The following is a 14,830-nucleotide window of genomic DNA, read 5'->3' as shown; positions in this document are numbered from 1 at the left end:
TACAGGTATCAATGCAGTTTGTTGCTGGACATTTTAAACAGACTACGAGATGTAGTCATGATGTTAATTTAAGCAAATAAGTAGCAGAGTAAACAGCAGAAAGCCTGGGTAATAAGTTTCAGGCAGGTTATGCACTGCGAGGAAGATTAATTACCTCTAGTTACGTTGTAACTTTACAGAGTTTGTGTTTACACAAGCTTTATGACACCCTGAAGTAAAAAGTATATGAGCTCTTTAATAAAGACTGCAGCAAGCCAGCTCCCCATCAGTCGCGTCTGCTTAGAAACTGCATAATTCAGCGTCGCTGCTGCACTGCTGAAAACTTCTGGAAAAGAAAAGTTGGATTTTTTTGTTACAAAAGGAAGCAAAAATGTATTGTTGATCTATTCGTGCAACTGTTCAGGCACATTTTCACACTGTCAGGAAGGAATTCTGTTCACACATTGAATCTGTCGGAGGGGAGCAGCTAAATCAAACGCCCACCTTCTCTTATAGCCGTCACTCACAGCTTTAACATGCAACGAGTGCATGATGAGATACGAAAGACCTTCATCAGTGACTGCAGCAGACAAGCCAACGCCCCTCTGCTTCCCCTTTCCCACTCCCAGCATCGCTCTCCTCCTAATCAAGTCTCCCTCCATCCCTGCCTGCTCAGCATTCTCCCTCTTCATCCCTCCTCCTCCTCCTCTGTGCCGCCGTAATGTATTTTTAGCTCTCGGTTTCTAATCTTAGCTCCCAGCTCCGCGGGAGCGAAGGAGTACTCTGCGATGCGGGGGTGTGATAAGTGTACAGCTGCCGGCGTGTGCTTGTCTGTGTGCGAGATCCATCAGCTGCATGTGAGAGGATGAATGTAAACTTTGCACATTCTTGCCAGCAGAATGACAACATGTGTGTGCATGTGAAGGGCAGCTTCTGTTGCCCTTGAGCACAGAGAACAACTCCATCAGTGCACCCTGGGAACTGGTTGGTCTCTGGAGTCATGAGCAGCCTGTGAATCACCACTGAAAGTTCAGCACAGAGCCATAGCTCAAAGATTCTTATTCTTTCCTCTGTCCTCTTCCATGGCTTTTAAACTCCAGATCTAAACCTGTCTGCATGTCTCCTCCTTTCAATTTGCTGCACATCTAAAGGCAGTTGCTAAATATCTGCAGCCTTTTCCTTCTGTTTCAGGAGCCTTTTCTTGCATTCATACATATGTAAATCCATTCTCCCGGGCTGCTGGTACCGGAGTCATTTTTGCATAGACAACCAGGATGGATGTCTGCAGCCCAGTCCTCAGATACAGGCAGCAGATTGCGCATCCAGAATCTCTTTTGCGATTGGCTGCAGACACACTGATATGTTGGCACACATGCACTCCGCTCACACTCTGCAGAAAGCGTGTTGAGCCCGAGAGAAACAAACTGTTCCACTGCAGTAGAAAAGGAGAAAACGAGAACAGAAGATGAGATTGCAGAAGTTCTGCCTCCTCCTTCTCTCTTCTGGGCTATTTTTATCCAGCAGGATCCAATCTTAGTAGCAGCTGCAGGGGGGGGGGGCAGCCAGTGAGGGAGAACCTGTGCATCCCCCTTCTCTATTTTTAGCAACCGGAAAGCTTCAAACAGCAGCCCTAAGCTATTCTTGTCTCTGTGTGTTTTCCCTCTGCTGCAGCAGACGAAGGCACACTATGTTAGAATTTAAATAAAACGAAGGCTACAGGGATGCCAGACCAGGGCACATGCAGCTTTTATCCATCATGCCCCTCTGAACATCAGGCATCTCTTCAGGCTGCACATTATCTCCACTTAAGGATTCATATTGTTTCCAAGCAGCCAGTATTTTAAAGTGGTCTTAAGCAATAGTTCTGCAGAATTTCTGAAGGTCTTTCAGAGTTTTTCTTTGAACATTGGCTGCTTTTTCACTCATTTTTAGTCCAGTCCACTTAACACAATTCAAGCAGAAAAAAGGTTCCTAACTCAAGGGATGAACCAGTGTCGACACAGAACAGACAACTTAGCAAAGAAGCCATTTTAAACTGGATCTTTAGGCACTTTGTCACAAAGACACATCATTTGTTCCCATTTCTTTAGCTGCATCTATGAAAAACAGCAAAGAAAACACAGTTTGACAGACAGAAAATAGGATTTCTGCAGCAACAAGGTGATTCCCAAAGAGCTATTAGCTGAAAACTTGGCATATCTCAGCATGGTGTGCAGTGTGTCCTTAAAACATTTGAGGAAACTGGACAAGTGGAGGACAAAAGAAGAAGTGTCAGGCCTAAAAAACTATCTACAGCAGATGAACAGGATCTGAAAGTGATGTCCTTAAGAAAGAGGAAAAAATCCAGCTGTGACCTGACAGGACCTGAGAGATGCATCTGGACCTTCAGCTGATCCATCTACTGTTGGCCCAAGCCTCATCAGAAATGGTCTCCATGGAAGGGTGGCTGTCAAGAAGCCGTTCTTAAGGAAGGGAAACAGGGAGAAAAGGCTGAGCTGTGCCAAATGACACAAGAAGTGGACTGAAAATCAGTGGCAACAGGTCTTATGGAGGGATGAATCCTCCCCAGAGCCCGGACCTCAACATTATTGAAGCAGTGTGGGATCATCTGACAGAGAACGGAACAAAAGGCAGCCCACATCCAAAGAAGAGCTTTGGGATGTCCTTCAAGAAGCCTGGAGAACTATTCCAGGTACAGTCACTATATAAATCCTGCTGTCTGCCAACTCATTACTGCTGCAACACGTTTGTATTTAAAGGCTCAGCAGCAGCTTTTCCTGATCCAACCAACTCTGTCACCATCACAATAAGTGGACCTCTGCTCTCTCCGCTCTGCTCTCTTTACTCTGCTCTCTCTGCTCTACTCTCTCCGCTCTCCTCTCTGCTCTCTCTGCTCTACTCTCTGCATGTACTCACATCAGCACCGTGGCCCTCGCGCAGGTTGTACGTGAGGTCGTGCTGTATCTCGCTGATGAACTTCTGTGCGTATTCGGGGTAGAGTCGGAGGACCTCGCGGAGGCCCTTCAGGCTGATGTACTGCAGGTCGCAGTAAGTCAGGGCCTTGACGTTGGCGTTGGTCTTGATCACCTGCTCCTTCGTCAGCGAATCCGATCCAATCAGATCTCCTTTACCTGAGGGAGTGAAGACAAGAGTGTGTTTTTCAATGAGTGCATCCTCAGAGAGGCTGATTCCACAGAATATCTGAGCAGCAGCATCAAAGACAGAATATTAAACGACTGGACGTGTGAACTCACTCCAGCAGCCTGGGAACTCATCACAGGACACATCATTCGTATGCATTTTTCCTGAATATCAAAGTTAGAGCCCTCTGATGGACTGGTGACTCATCCAGGGTGTACCCGTGCTCAATAGCAGCTGGGATTGGCTCCAGCTCCCCTGCGACCTTCAACTGGATTAAGCGGGTATAAAAAATGGATGAATTGGAAATCTGGACTATAATTGATTTGCTTACTGTCTCTGCAAAGGCATCGCATTAGTAAACCGAACTGAACAGCTGCCAAAGTTAGTCCTCAAATTCAGTCACTTACTTAATATGGAGCAGAAACTTCAGTGGGAATTCAGATGGAAGCACTACGGATTCTGCAATGTTCTGCAAAAGGAGGATCTTTAGGTTTTCTGTCACAGTTTATGTTGGGTTCTCGTGTTTTCAGGCTATGTTCTGGTCATGCTTTTCCTCTGCCACCTAGTTTCACTCACATCACCTGCTTCATTGCTCATAGCTGCACCGCATTCACTGATCTCTCCCTCCACAGTATTTAGTCTCCTGGTTTCTTTTCATTCACTGATCTCTCCCTCCACAGTATTTAGTCTCCTGGTTTCTTTTCATTCACTGATCTCTCCCTCCACAGTATTTAGTCTCCTGGTTTCTTTTCATTCACTGATCTCTCCCTCCACAGTATTTAGTCTCCTGGTTTCCTTTCACCCATCGCAGAATCCTTACCAACCCTTCATGCCACAGCCATTGAAAGATAAGGCTGGTTTCCTGCCTCATAGCCATAGTCTTGTTATCAAAGTCCTGTTCATAGTTATTTATTCATAGCCACAGTTAGTCATAGTCTTGTTTTGTTCTTCATAGTCTTGGTTTTTTGTTAACTTTGAGTATTTTTGAATCCGGCTCTGCCGCGCTTTTTGTTCTTGCCTTTTGCTCCCTGTTGTTTTGGAAATAAACCTTTTTTTTTAATCCAAAGAGCTGCATCTGGGTCCTACCTCATAGTTCCTGACATTACTGTCTCTGCAAAGGCATCGCATTAGTAAACCGAACTGAACAGCTGCCAAAGTTAGTCCTCACATTCAGTCACTTACTTAATATGGAGCAGAAACTTCAGTGGGAATTCAGATGGAAGCACTACGGATTCTGCAATGTTCTGCAAAAGGAGGATCTGGACATGATTTATTTAAAAAAAAAAACAAGGTTTTCTAAATTCATGTTAAGGGAGCACCATGGAAGTCCCAGCTCAAATCATCCGTTATCACCCAGAGTTAAAAAGGTAGAAGTCCAGATGCAGCAGGAGCTGATGGAAGCTAAGTGCACGCCATCAGTCTCTGATCCAATCACCGAGTCGACACCTTTGACTCAACATCCTGAGCTGGACACACATAACAGAGGAACCATCATACAACAGGGACAGTACCGCACCGTATTATGGGATCACAGACCATTACAAATCCTTAAGACACGTATTTTCAGTGTTAGGACTTAAATTAAGTGGTAAGTGAAGGATGGTTCATCTACGCTGTGCAAAACCTGTTTCTAATCTACACTTTTTAATGGGAGAACCGCTCCTCTTGTGCAGCCCACGGTGGTTCTTCACCGTAAAGTGCTTTTGTACACCTTTAAAAACAAGAGCCGGGGTTTTTTTTTCCTGGCTTTTCTGCCGCTTGAGCAATTAATGTAATCACCATCCGTGATTACCTGAGAGACTATCACAGCTGGGCATAAACCCCTTCAGGAAACACAGGTAACGGCATTACGAGAGATAACAGCGCTATTCAGCAGTATCTGAGCATACAGTGGGATTATTACAGGCTATAAGGGGAAACAGTCATTTGGCAGACAAAGCCTCAGCGGTATTTGGGGAAAACTCAGACAAAGACTCATGGCTCATGGCTGCAGAGTCACAGCAAAGAAAAAAGAGAGGCGGCTGGAGAGAAACGAGCCGGGATGGAGGGAGGCTGGGGCAGAGGTGGGCAGTGACCTCAGATGGGTGATGGAGTGTGGATGTGGGAAGATAAAGGAAGCATGGAGAGGAAAGGTGAAGGAGAGGAACTGGAGAGGGACGCAGTGTGGGGGTGGTTGCAGACTTGCACAAGGGGACAATGTCTGGGAGGAAGATGAAGAAGAAGAAGAAGAAGAAGAGCATGCCTCTGGACCTCTGAACACCTCCAGTCTGTTGTCTCTGCACTGCACCCCCGGTTCCTTGATCCCTCCCCTGCTTCCTCTTAATGTGGCGTGATGGGCCTTAATAAGCTCCGTCTGCCTCGCATCCCTCTCATTTCCGCTCCCCCACTCCCCTCCACGGTTGTCTTTGTCGCAGAGATGATGGGAGGCACCAGCGCCCAGAGCGACAGCAGCGTCGGGGAAAGCGTTTGCTCATAATAACGACGAAATGTTGAACTGAGCAGGAGACAAACGCTTGAAAGTGACATTTCAGCGCGTCTAGTCTCAGAAGTGTGGGTGAGAAAGATGAAGGCGGAGAACAAAAGCTTATGAAAGAAGTTCATTTTGCTCGTGTCACTGATTCTCAGCCTTTATTTTTCTCAGGTAAGTCTTCTGTTCTTTTTACACTTTGATCTAAAACTAGCTCGGTCAGCTGATCAGCAGCTCCACGCAGGAACAAACCGAGTCCAAACCTGCTCGTCTCATGCAGACATCCAACAAATGAGACATCTTAGCCAAGCAGGGGGTGTAATGAAATAAAAGGTCAATGTTTTCAATTGTGTCAGATACTTTTAATTCAGTTTTAAGTAATAACACTTCCATTCGGGTCAATTAAAGTGCAAATTTACAGGCTGCTGTAAGTGTTGCATCACAATTTCTGCTTCAGTCGAGGTTTAATTACCTTCAGAGGAAGGACCCAACCTATGGCAACGGAGAGGGAATCATCTGGACTTCAGTTCTTAGTCCAGATTAATGTTCTGGATATTCACAGAAACATTCTTTCTCCACACAAAGATAAATAATAACAGACATAATTATGGAGGTCAATCGTATCCTGATGAGTTAAAGTGTTGTTCCACATCTCAAAAGTTAGAATAATGTCTGAAAAAATGCAGCTGAAGAGCTCTGCAAACATCTTTTGACCATTGTTGAAAGCTATAGTTAAAATGGCGCCATGTTAGCACAAAAAGGCTTAATAGCATCTATGCTAATCAAAGAAATCTAATTTCCAGACCTTTAAAGCCTTGATTGTACAATACAAAACATTTTTCCTTTTAAGTCTGATGCTGCTGGGTATCTAAAATCACTAGAATGGATAAATAAACAGCCCTCTCTGATAAAAATCTAGTTTTTAAGCTCATCAACATATTCAGGACACACACTTTGGGCCACTTTACTTGTGCTGTGAGGAAAGAAACTCGTAGCGAGGTGCAGAGGACGCTTGGGATGTGTTGCTGAGGGCGGACTCTAACATATAGGCTGATATTTGCATATGTTATGGATGAGAGAGCAGAAACTCGGATATCTGTGAGTCTTAATCTTATCCAGTGATGTGGAGGAGGACACGAGGCTACGGCCTCCATTTTTCTAAGAGCTGCTTCGACCCACAACAGCTGAATTTTACCACTAATGCAACAATAAAGTCTACTTATCCAGTCAAAGCAGGCAAAGAATGTTTCAGGCTTTTGTGCTCTGTCCAGTGATTTTAATAGGATAAAATGACATGTATTAGGCTTTCCATGTCTTGTATTATACAATCAAGGCTTTAAAGACCTGGAAATTAGATTTCTACATGGAAAAATGTGGTTGTAATCATCACTGATCTCCATTCTGGCTCGAAGAATTGATTAGCATAGATGCTATTAACCCTTTTTATGCTAACATGGCGCCATTTTAACTGTGGCTTTCAACAATGATGTTCCGCATTCCTCGGTTGGAACGAGTGCTCATTTGAGTTCCTGTTGCCTTCCAATCATCTGGAACCAGTCGGCCCATTGACCTCTGACCTCTCACATCAACAAGGCATTTTCACTGGATATTTTCTCTTTTTCGGACCGTTCTCTGTGAAACCCAGAGATGGTTGTGGGTGTAAATCCCAGCAGATCAGCTGTTTCTGAGATACTCAAACCAGCCCGTCTGGCACCAACAGCCATGTGACGTTCAAGGTCCCCGTTCTTCCCCATTCTGATGCTCGGTTTGAACTTCAGCAGGTTGTCTTGACCACCTCTAAGTGAGTTGCAGCCATGTGATTGGCTGATTTTGATAAGGTGGCCGGGGAGCATATATACGGCTACATTAGCATTAGCGTCAGTTCAAACCATATAAACATGATCATAGACCCTTAAGTGGGTTGAAAGACTGATATTGAGCTGTGTTGGAGGTAATAGGCTGGAGATTCCCAGGGTGCTCTGTTAATAACACGAGTTTATTAGACTTTGTTTGCCATCTTTTATCTGTTTTCACTCACACAAGTTATTTACTGCGTTCCTGTCGCTGATATTTGCTGTGCAGGTAAAGACTGTGATGCACCGTGATGAGTTAGTTCTAATCTCCAGAAGAATTACAGCTCGTTCAGACTTCAGAAAGAACCTTTCCTTCGTCTCTGTGGTGCTCTAAAAAATAAGAATGAATGTAAATAATAAATAAAACAAAACATGGAAGTGATTTCCACAGAATTAAACGTCTGCTTTAACCGGTTTTATTGTTTCAACTTAACTTGGGTTGAGTCAACATTATGTATGAGGCTCAATTTGGCTTTTTTTTACCCGGGTTGGGTCAGATTAAATGATTTTAGGTCTATTTAACACAAAGATCTTTCATGATCACTGAGAAAAAAGCAAAGGAATAATATATCTTTGCATTTTCTCATTTATTTGGGGCACTAATAATCAGAATTATAAGGTCACAAGATGTTGTTTTTGGTGGCAGAAGCTTCTAAATGCACAATTTGGAGGAACACAGTTGAGTTTTTAGGGGATTAAGGGCTTGAGTGGGTCTTTTAAACTATTCAATATCTTAAACTTAGTGCTGAGTGCTATAATCAAACTGTAGATATGTTGGATGGAACTCTGTACTGCCTTCCCATCCTGGTGAAATGCTCCTAAAATGGCTGTTAACGGCACATGGAAAGTAAATTAAGAGCCGTCCAACCGTACACGTTTGATTTTTGATGTCTTTTGAAAGCCAGCTGAAAGTTTTCTGTGTTTCTGTGTATAAACAGAAGCATGTAGATGCTTTAACAAGTCCTCGTCAAACTTTTAGCACAGAGATTAATATTTTACAGCCTTTTCTAAAGGTATGTCCAGACAGTCTCCAAAAAGCAGCTCCTCCCTGTTGGATTCTTCCTCCCCAGACACTTCACTGTCATGTTTCTGTTTCCTTTTGAAGCGCAGACACTGTTTTGCTTCCAGTTGGACCTCATTAAGATCTCAAACTATCCAGAAGTTTGTGCTTCTGCAGTCAGGCTTTTCTTGTTGGACATTTGCTATGATTCAAATTCATGTGAGTATCCTCATTTTCAGAATCAATTAGCTATTACACACTAAAGATTAACAGCCTACCGGCATCTTTGGGGATGCATTTTAGGGTCATTCATCTTCAGGTTTTTACATTTCTAATGTAAAAAGCAGTAATTAGCAGCAACAAAACAGGAGAAAAACAACAAATATGGAAAGCAGCGTTGTACCTCTGCGGCGTTTCCTGACTTTAACTAGTAGAAATAATCATTTTCAGTTATTAAATTACGACATCATCGTGTCCTGGTTCTACCACCGGGGCAGTGAAAAGATTAGCTCTGATAAAATATGCTCCTCTAGCTGGAAACAATCTGACCGCTAATTGGTGTGTGTGCTCAGAATGTGAAATATTACAGGTTGTGAGGCTGGAAATGGTCTCCAGCCATGACTAATTCAAGATGTTCGGGTGCACTTAACCATTCAGACCCGTGTTTGCGGTGGGAGAGAGTGCACGTCAGTTTGTGACGAACACTTTTATCATCAACATGGACACGATAATTCCTGGAAGAACATTGTATTCACCGGGTTAGGTAAAGGCCAGGCAGCGAGCTCCCGGGCTCTGCTTATTTCAAACTCCAGCATTAATAATCAAGGTGTTTTTTAATAATGCAAAATCTATTTATTATTAAAACCAGCGCCGCACGCTGTCTGCTGATGTGTGTCAGGGTGAAGATCAGCTATGAGTCAGGGGCTTGGCATTTCAAGATGAATCCCCTTCATTTCACACAGAAAAGCAGGTGTTACTGTTAATTCAGTACATCTTGACCTTAAACATGTTCATCCGTCTTTTCCACATGACGCCGAAGAGATCTTCCCTCTTTCTCCCGTCCAGCTTGTCGTGTGAACAACAGTCGCACAAAACACCTCGGAAAACAATGGCCGCTGGATTAGTTTCACGAAAGCTTTGAGGCACATCCGTAGGAAATTAAATTTCACCGCGACAGACCCAGCTAAAGAAATTACTCTGAGCTGTTGTCACAGGTGCCACAGTTTGCCTGAACGCTGTGTCCAATTAGATGTTTTTCAAGGTTAATGTGACGCTCTCTCTTTGGTTCACAGCCACGTTGGCTCAGATAATCGTGAGGTTTTGGTTTCTTTAACTTCTCCCAGGTTGTCTTCTGACAGCAGGACACCAAACAGAGTAAATAGGAGCAGCATTTTGACTACATACACGATTGATTTTTTATAATTTCTTTGTTGAACCTCTTCTGTTTAAATTTTTGGGCTAAACAGAGTCCAAAACTGATCCTGATGCGCCCGATTGCTTATAATCCACACTTCAAAACTTTGGTTTCAAGGCCAAAACATCTCCTTTAAAGGGGAACTCCGGTATTTTTAAACCTATTTCTGGCATGAAATACGTTCATCTGCTCACTGAGAACAGTTTGGTGAAAGTCGGCCTCCTTCGGAAGATATTTAGATAACTGGAGATCCATATAACGGAGTGAACGCGGCTTAGAGGATGCAGCCTCTAAATAAGGCATTATCTGTCTTTTCTGGGGGGTGGGGGGGTGGGGGGGGGTGGCTCAACAGAGAAGGAACGGCGGCAGTAAAGGAGGCGCACGGCGGCAGTAAAGGAGACGCTCGGCGGCAGTAAAGGAGGCGCTCGGCGCCAGTAAAAAAGACGCTCGGCGGCAGTAAAGGAGACGCTCGGCGGCAGTAAAGGAGACGCTCGGCAGCAGTAAAGGAGGCGCTCGGCAGCAGTAAAGGAGACGCTCGGCGGCAGTAAAGGAGACGCTCGGCGGCAGTAAAGGAGGCGCTCGGCGGCAGTAAAGGAGACGCTCGGCGGCAGTAAAGGAGACGCTCGGCGGCAGTAAAGGAGGCGCTCGGCGGCAGTAAAGGAGACGCTCGGCGGCAGTAAAGGAGACGCTCGGCGGCAGTAAAGGAGGCGCTCGGCGGCAGTAAAGGAGGCGCTCGGCGGTAGTAAAGGAGGCGCTCGGCGGCAGTAAAGGAGGCGCTCGGCGGCAGTAAAGGAGACGCTCGGCGGCAGTAAAGGAGGCGCTCGGCGGCAGTAAAGGAGACGCTCGGCAGCAGTAAAGGAGGCGCTCGGCAGCAGTAAAGGAGGCGCTCGGCAGCAGTAAAGGAGACGCTCGGCGGCAGTAAAGGAGGCGCTCGGAGGCAGTAAAGGAGGCGCTCGGTGGCAGTAAAGGAGACGCTCGGCGGCAGTAAAGGAGGCGCTCGGCGGCAGTAAAGGAGGCGCTCGGCAGCAGTAAAGGAGGCGCTCGGCAGCGGTAAAGGAGGCGCTCGGCAGCGGTAAAGGAGGCGCTCGGCAGCGGTAAAGGAGAAGCTCGGCAGCAGTAAAGGAGAAGCTCGGCAGCGGTAAAGGAGAAGCTCGGCAGCGGTAAAGGAGGCGCTCGGCAGCGGTAAAGGAGAAGCTCGGCAGCAGTAAAGGAGAAGCTCGGCAGCAGTAAAGGAGAAGCTCGGCAGCAGTAAAGGAGAAGCTCGGCAGCAGTAAAGGAGAAGCTCGGCAGCAGTAAAGGAGAAGCTCGGCAGCAGTAAAGGAGAAGCTCGGCAGCAGTAAAGGAGGCGCTCGGCGGCAGTAAAGGAGACGCTCGGCGGGAATAAAGGAGGCGCTCGGCAGCAGTAAAGGAGACGCTCGGCGGGAATAAAGGAGGCGCTCGGAGGCAGTAAAGGAGAAGCTCGGCGGCAGTAAAGGAGGCGCTCGGCGGCAGTAAAGGAGACGCTCGACGGGAATAAAGGAGGCGCTCGGAGGCAGTAAAGGAGGCGCTCGGCAGCAGTAAAGGAGACGCTCGGCGGCAGTAAAGGAGGCGCTCGGCGGCAGTAAAGGAGAAGCTCGGCAGCAGTAAAGGAGACGCTCGGCGGCAGTAAAGGAGGCGCTCGGCGGCAGTAAAGGAGAAGCTCGGCGGCAGTAAAGGAGAAGCTCGGCGGCAGTAAAGGAGAAGCTCGGCGGCAGTAAAGGAGACGCTCGGCGGCAGTAAAGGAGGCGCTCGGCGGCAGTAAAGGAGAAGCTCGGCAGCAGTAAAGGAGGCGCTCGGCGGCAGTAAAGGAGAAGCTCGGCGGCAGTAAAGGAGAAGCTCGGCGGCAGTAAAGGAGAAGCTCGGCAGCAGTAAAGGAGAAGCTCGGCGGGAATAAAGGAGGCGCTCGGCGGCAGTAAAGGAGGAGCTCGGCGGCAGTAAAGGAGACGCTCGGCGGCAGTAAAGGAGGCGCTCGGCGGGAATAAAGGAGGCGCTCGGCGGCAGTAAAGGAGGAGCTCGGCGGCAGTAAAGGAGACGCTCGGCGGCAGTAAAGGAGGAGCTCGGCGGCAGTAAAGGAGACGCTCGGCGGCAGTAAAGGAGACGCTCGGCGGCAGTAAAGGAGGCGCTCGCGGCAGTAAAGGAGACGCTCGGCGGCAGTAAAGGAGACGCTCGGCGGCAGTAAAGGAGGCGCTCGGCAGCGGTAAAGGAGGCGCTCAGCAGCGGTAAAGGAGGCGCTCAGCTGCGGTAAAGGAGGCGCTCAGCTGACCGAACTCCACCTTGTTTCCTTTACCTGTAGACAAGGTGAATCAAAGACTGTCTGGCCCACTTTTGGACGCCTGGCAAAGACTCTTTTTTTTTAAAGACTGAGCCCCTTCATCACCCCATCCTTTATACTGTTTTTTTTTAAATCAAAAGATCTGCCAGTACCAATAAAATAGCTTAAATTGCATTCCTGACTCTGCCTGCCTGCTTACCCAGAGAGTAAAGAAACCTGTGACAGTAGCTCTGGACATATTCTGTGTTCAGGGTTCATTCAGTCCTTCTATAATCCATCTGTTTTCTCATCCTTTACTGGGCCTCGTGTTTAACCACCTGAACTGGGGGGGAATGAAGAGTCTGCTGTGGGTTCAAATCCACCAATGAATGCAATGAAGTGTAACCTGCATTAAGTCAGAGTCCAGACATGATTGATATCTGTGGCTGCGTTTAAAGCGCCTGCACACATCGTGACTCAGAGTGTTTGATATTCGGGTTCAGCAGAACCTTTACCTCCCCTGAGACCAGGGGATGGCTGTTTGATCACACCACAGACACATGAGGAAACTAAAACATTTTAGTAGCAGTTTCCTCACAGATTTGTCCTCCTGTCACTCACACATCATTTAGATTCCTGAAGTTATCCTGCAGCATTTACACCAACACGTTTCCCTGCTAATATGCCACCTTTTTGGGTGTTTAAATGGGACAAACTTCCACCAAACCCCACCGAAAACAAAACAGAATAAGAATTATGAATTATGAAGAAGGGGAGTTGTGGATTATCAGCTTTAAATCACAACAGACTTCACAGCTTTGACTGCAGCTGTTTGGGTTTCTGGCAGCTCAGAAACTGAACTTAATTTTCTGATTTAATGAAATTTAATTAGGTGTAAAAGCCGCTGATTTGGAGGAAAATTGGACCAACTGGGAGCTAGCTTAAAAGTGATGCGTTTCTCCACAGCACGCTGCGAGGTAGAAATCGTCTGGTTGAAGCTACGGTGGCTCTCACGGGTAAAAAAGCTTCCTTTGTTTTAGCTGCTCTACAGAACCTCCACTCAGACGTAATAACTCAGGCTTTCCTCTTCAGGCTCACATAAAAAGAACATTTTATGCGTTATTTGATGCTATTTCTTTAAAAAATACAACAGACAATATTTTCATGGATAGAAAAATCTATAGATCATAAAAGAAAAAAAGTGTCAGCTGCATATAAAGCTCTTAAACTTCAGCCACTGTCCTTTAGAAATGTGGAAAAAAACATTTATAATTGACTGAATCAAAGCAAATTTTAGATCTAATACCAGCAGTGTACAACAAACCTGTGAATTCCTCGTAAATCAGGACATAATTCAAAAGCTTTCAGCTGAAAGGAGGGTCAGAAAACACTGCAACACATCCTGCATTTTGTTTTAGTGACTCAACACATCTGGATATCCAGAGTATTTCCTTAAGCTGAGACTCTGCATCACAACTTCTGCATAAAGTTTCCCTTTTTGTTAATTAATCACATTTTTCCCCTTAAATTTCATCTGAAATCTCTGAAACCTCAAACAAAGGAAAAAATAAAGGAAAAATCTGAACCTTGATCCTGCAGTGAAGGGATTTAGTTGATTAATTAATCAAATGACCAATGAATCGAGTGCATTTTGTGTTTGTTCTATAAATAATAACACAGCGTAATAAGAGGTTGGATGACCTATTAACGCCTTGTAAGGACCAGATGAGTTATATGAGGCCTTAGAACTGACAGATTGTGCACTTTCTCTCTTCTCATGCCTCAACGTATTATCTGCAGCTCAACAAAGGAGCAGAACACCTACAAACACCCTAATTCACTGGTCTATCTCTTTCCAGCATCTGTATTCTGCCACGTGTGAGGGGTGATAGAGGGCTGCCCACGTTTCTCCTCACAGTGCAGCAGGGCTCGTTCTGCACAGCTTCCAGGATCAACGCTACAGGAAGCCTCAACTCTCTCCGTTTCAAGCATCCTGATTACTCTTTAAAGCTCCTTATTGGACCTCAGCCCCGCCCCCCACGCCATCTGACCCATAAACACATCCCTCTCCTCGCCCGCTTCGTCTCCTTCAACTAAATTTTTATTAATTTTCAGATTGAGTTGCTCCTCTGCTCTGATTGGATTAAACCAAACCCAGCACTGTGAAATGATCTTAACTGTAATCACGGCACTGACAGACCATCATTCTTTCCTCTGCTTAAAGTCCTCAGATGGACACACACATGCAGCTGGAGAGATCCTCAGATATTTATCAGATGTGCAACAATCATATCAAACACTCTGTGTCTCAGTCTGAAAGTGACATTTAATTTACTTTTTAAATTACATTATGATGCAAAACTGTCGATCAAGCTCTCATCTCTTTAGATTTTCCTTCCAAGCAGCCAGACTTTTAAAGTGGTCTTGAGCAATAGTTCTCCAGGCTTTCCGAGTTTATTTTTTACTCATTTTTAGTCCAGTCCTTGTACTTAACTCTGACCTATGAAGCATTCAGGCAGAAAAAAGGCTCCTAACTCAAGGGATGAACCAGTGTTGTGTCGACACAGAACAGACAACTTAGCAAAGAAGCCATTTTAAACTGGATCTTTAGGCTCTTTGTTACCAGCAGCCTGTCACAAAGACACATCATTTGTTCCCATTTCTTTAGCTGCATCTATGAAAAACAGCAAAGAAAACACAGTTTGAC

The 14,830-nt window shown here is 45.7% G+C and overlaps 1 protein-coding gene across 1 annotated transcript in view; it reads right to left on the bottom strand.

Moving 5' to 3' along the window:
* kcnh3 (potassium voltage-gated channel, subfamily H (eag-related), member 3) overlaps window positions 1-14,830 on the bottom strand; it is a 164,872-nt gene that overhangs the window by 8,348 nt on the left and 141,694 nt on the right. Inside the window, exon 12 of the mRNA XM_072397547.1 lies at window positions 2,896-3,110. Within this exon, the coding sequence (XP_072253648.1) occupies window positions 2,896-3,110 (215 nt within the window). The remainder of the gene's footprint in view (window positions 1-2,895; window positions 3,111-14,830) is intronic.

This window comes from Leuresthes tenuis, unplaced genomic scaffold (genome assembly GCF_036924035.1).
Source record: "Leuresthes tenuis unplaced genomic scaffold, fLeuTen1.0.hap1 SCAF_12, whole genome shotgun sequence".
NCBI classification, from domain to species: Eukaryota; Metazoa; Chordata; class Actinopteri; order Atheriniformes; family Atherinopsidae; genus Leuresthes; species Leuresthes tenuis.
This window is presented reverse-complemented; position numbering and strand designations above follow the sequence as displayed.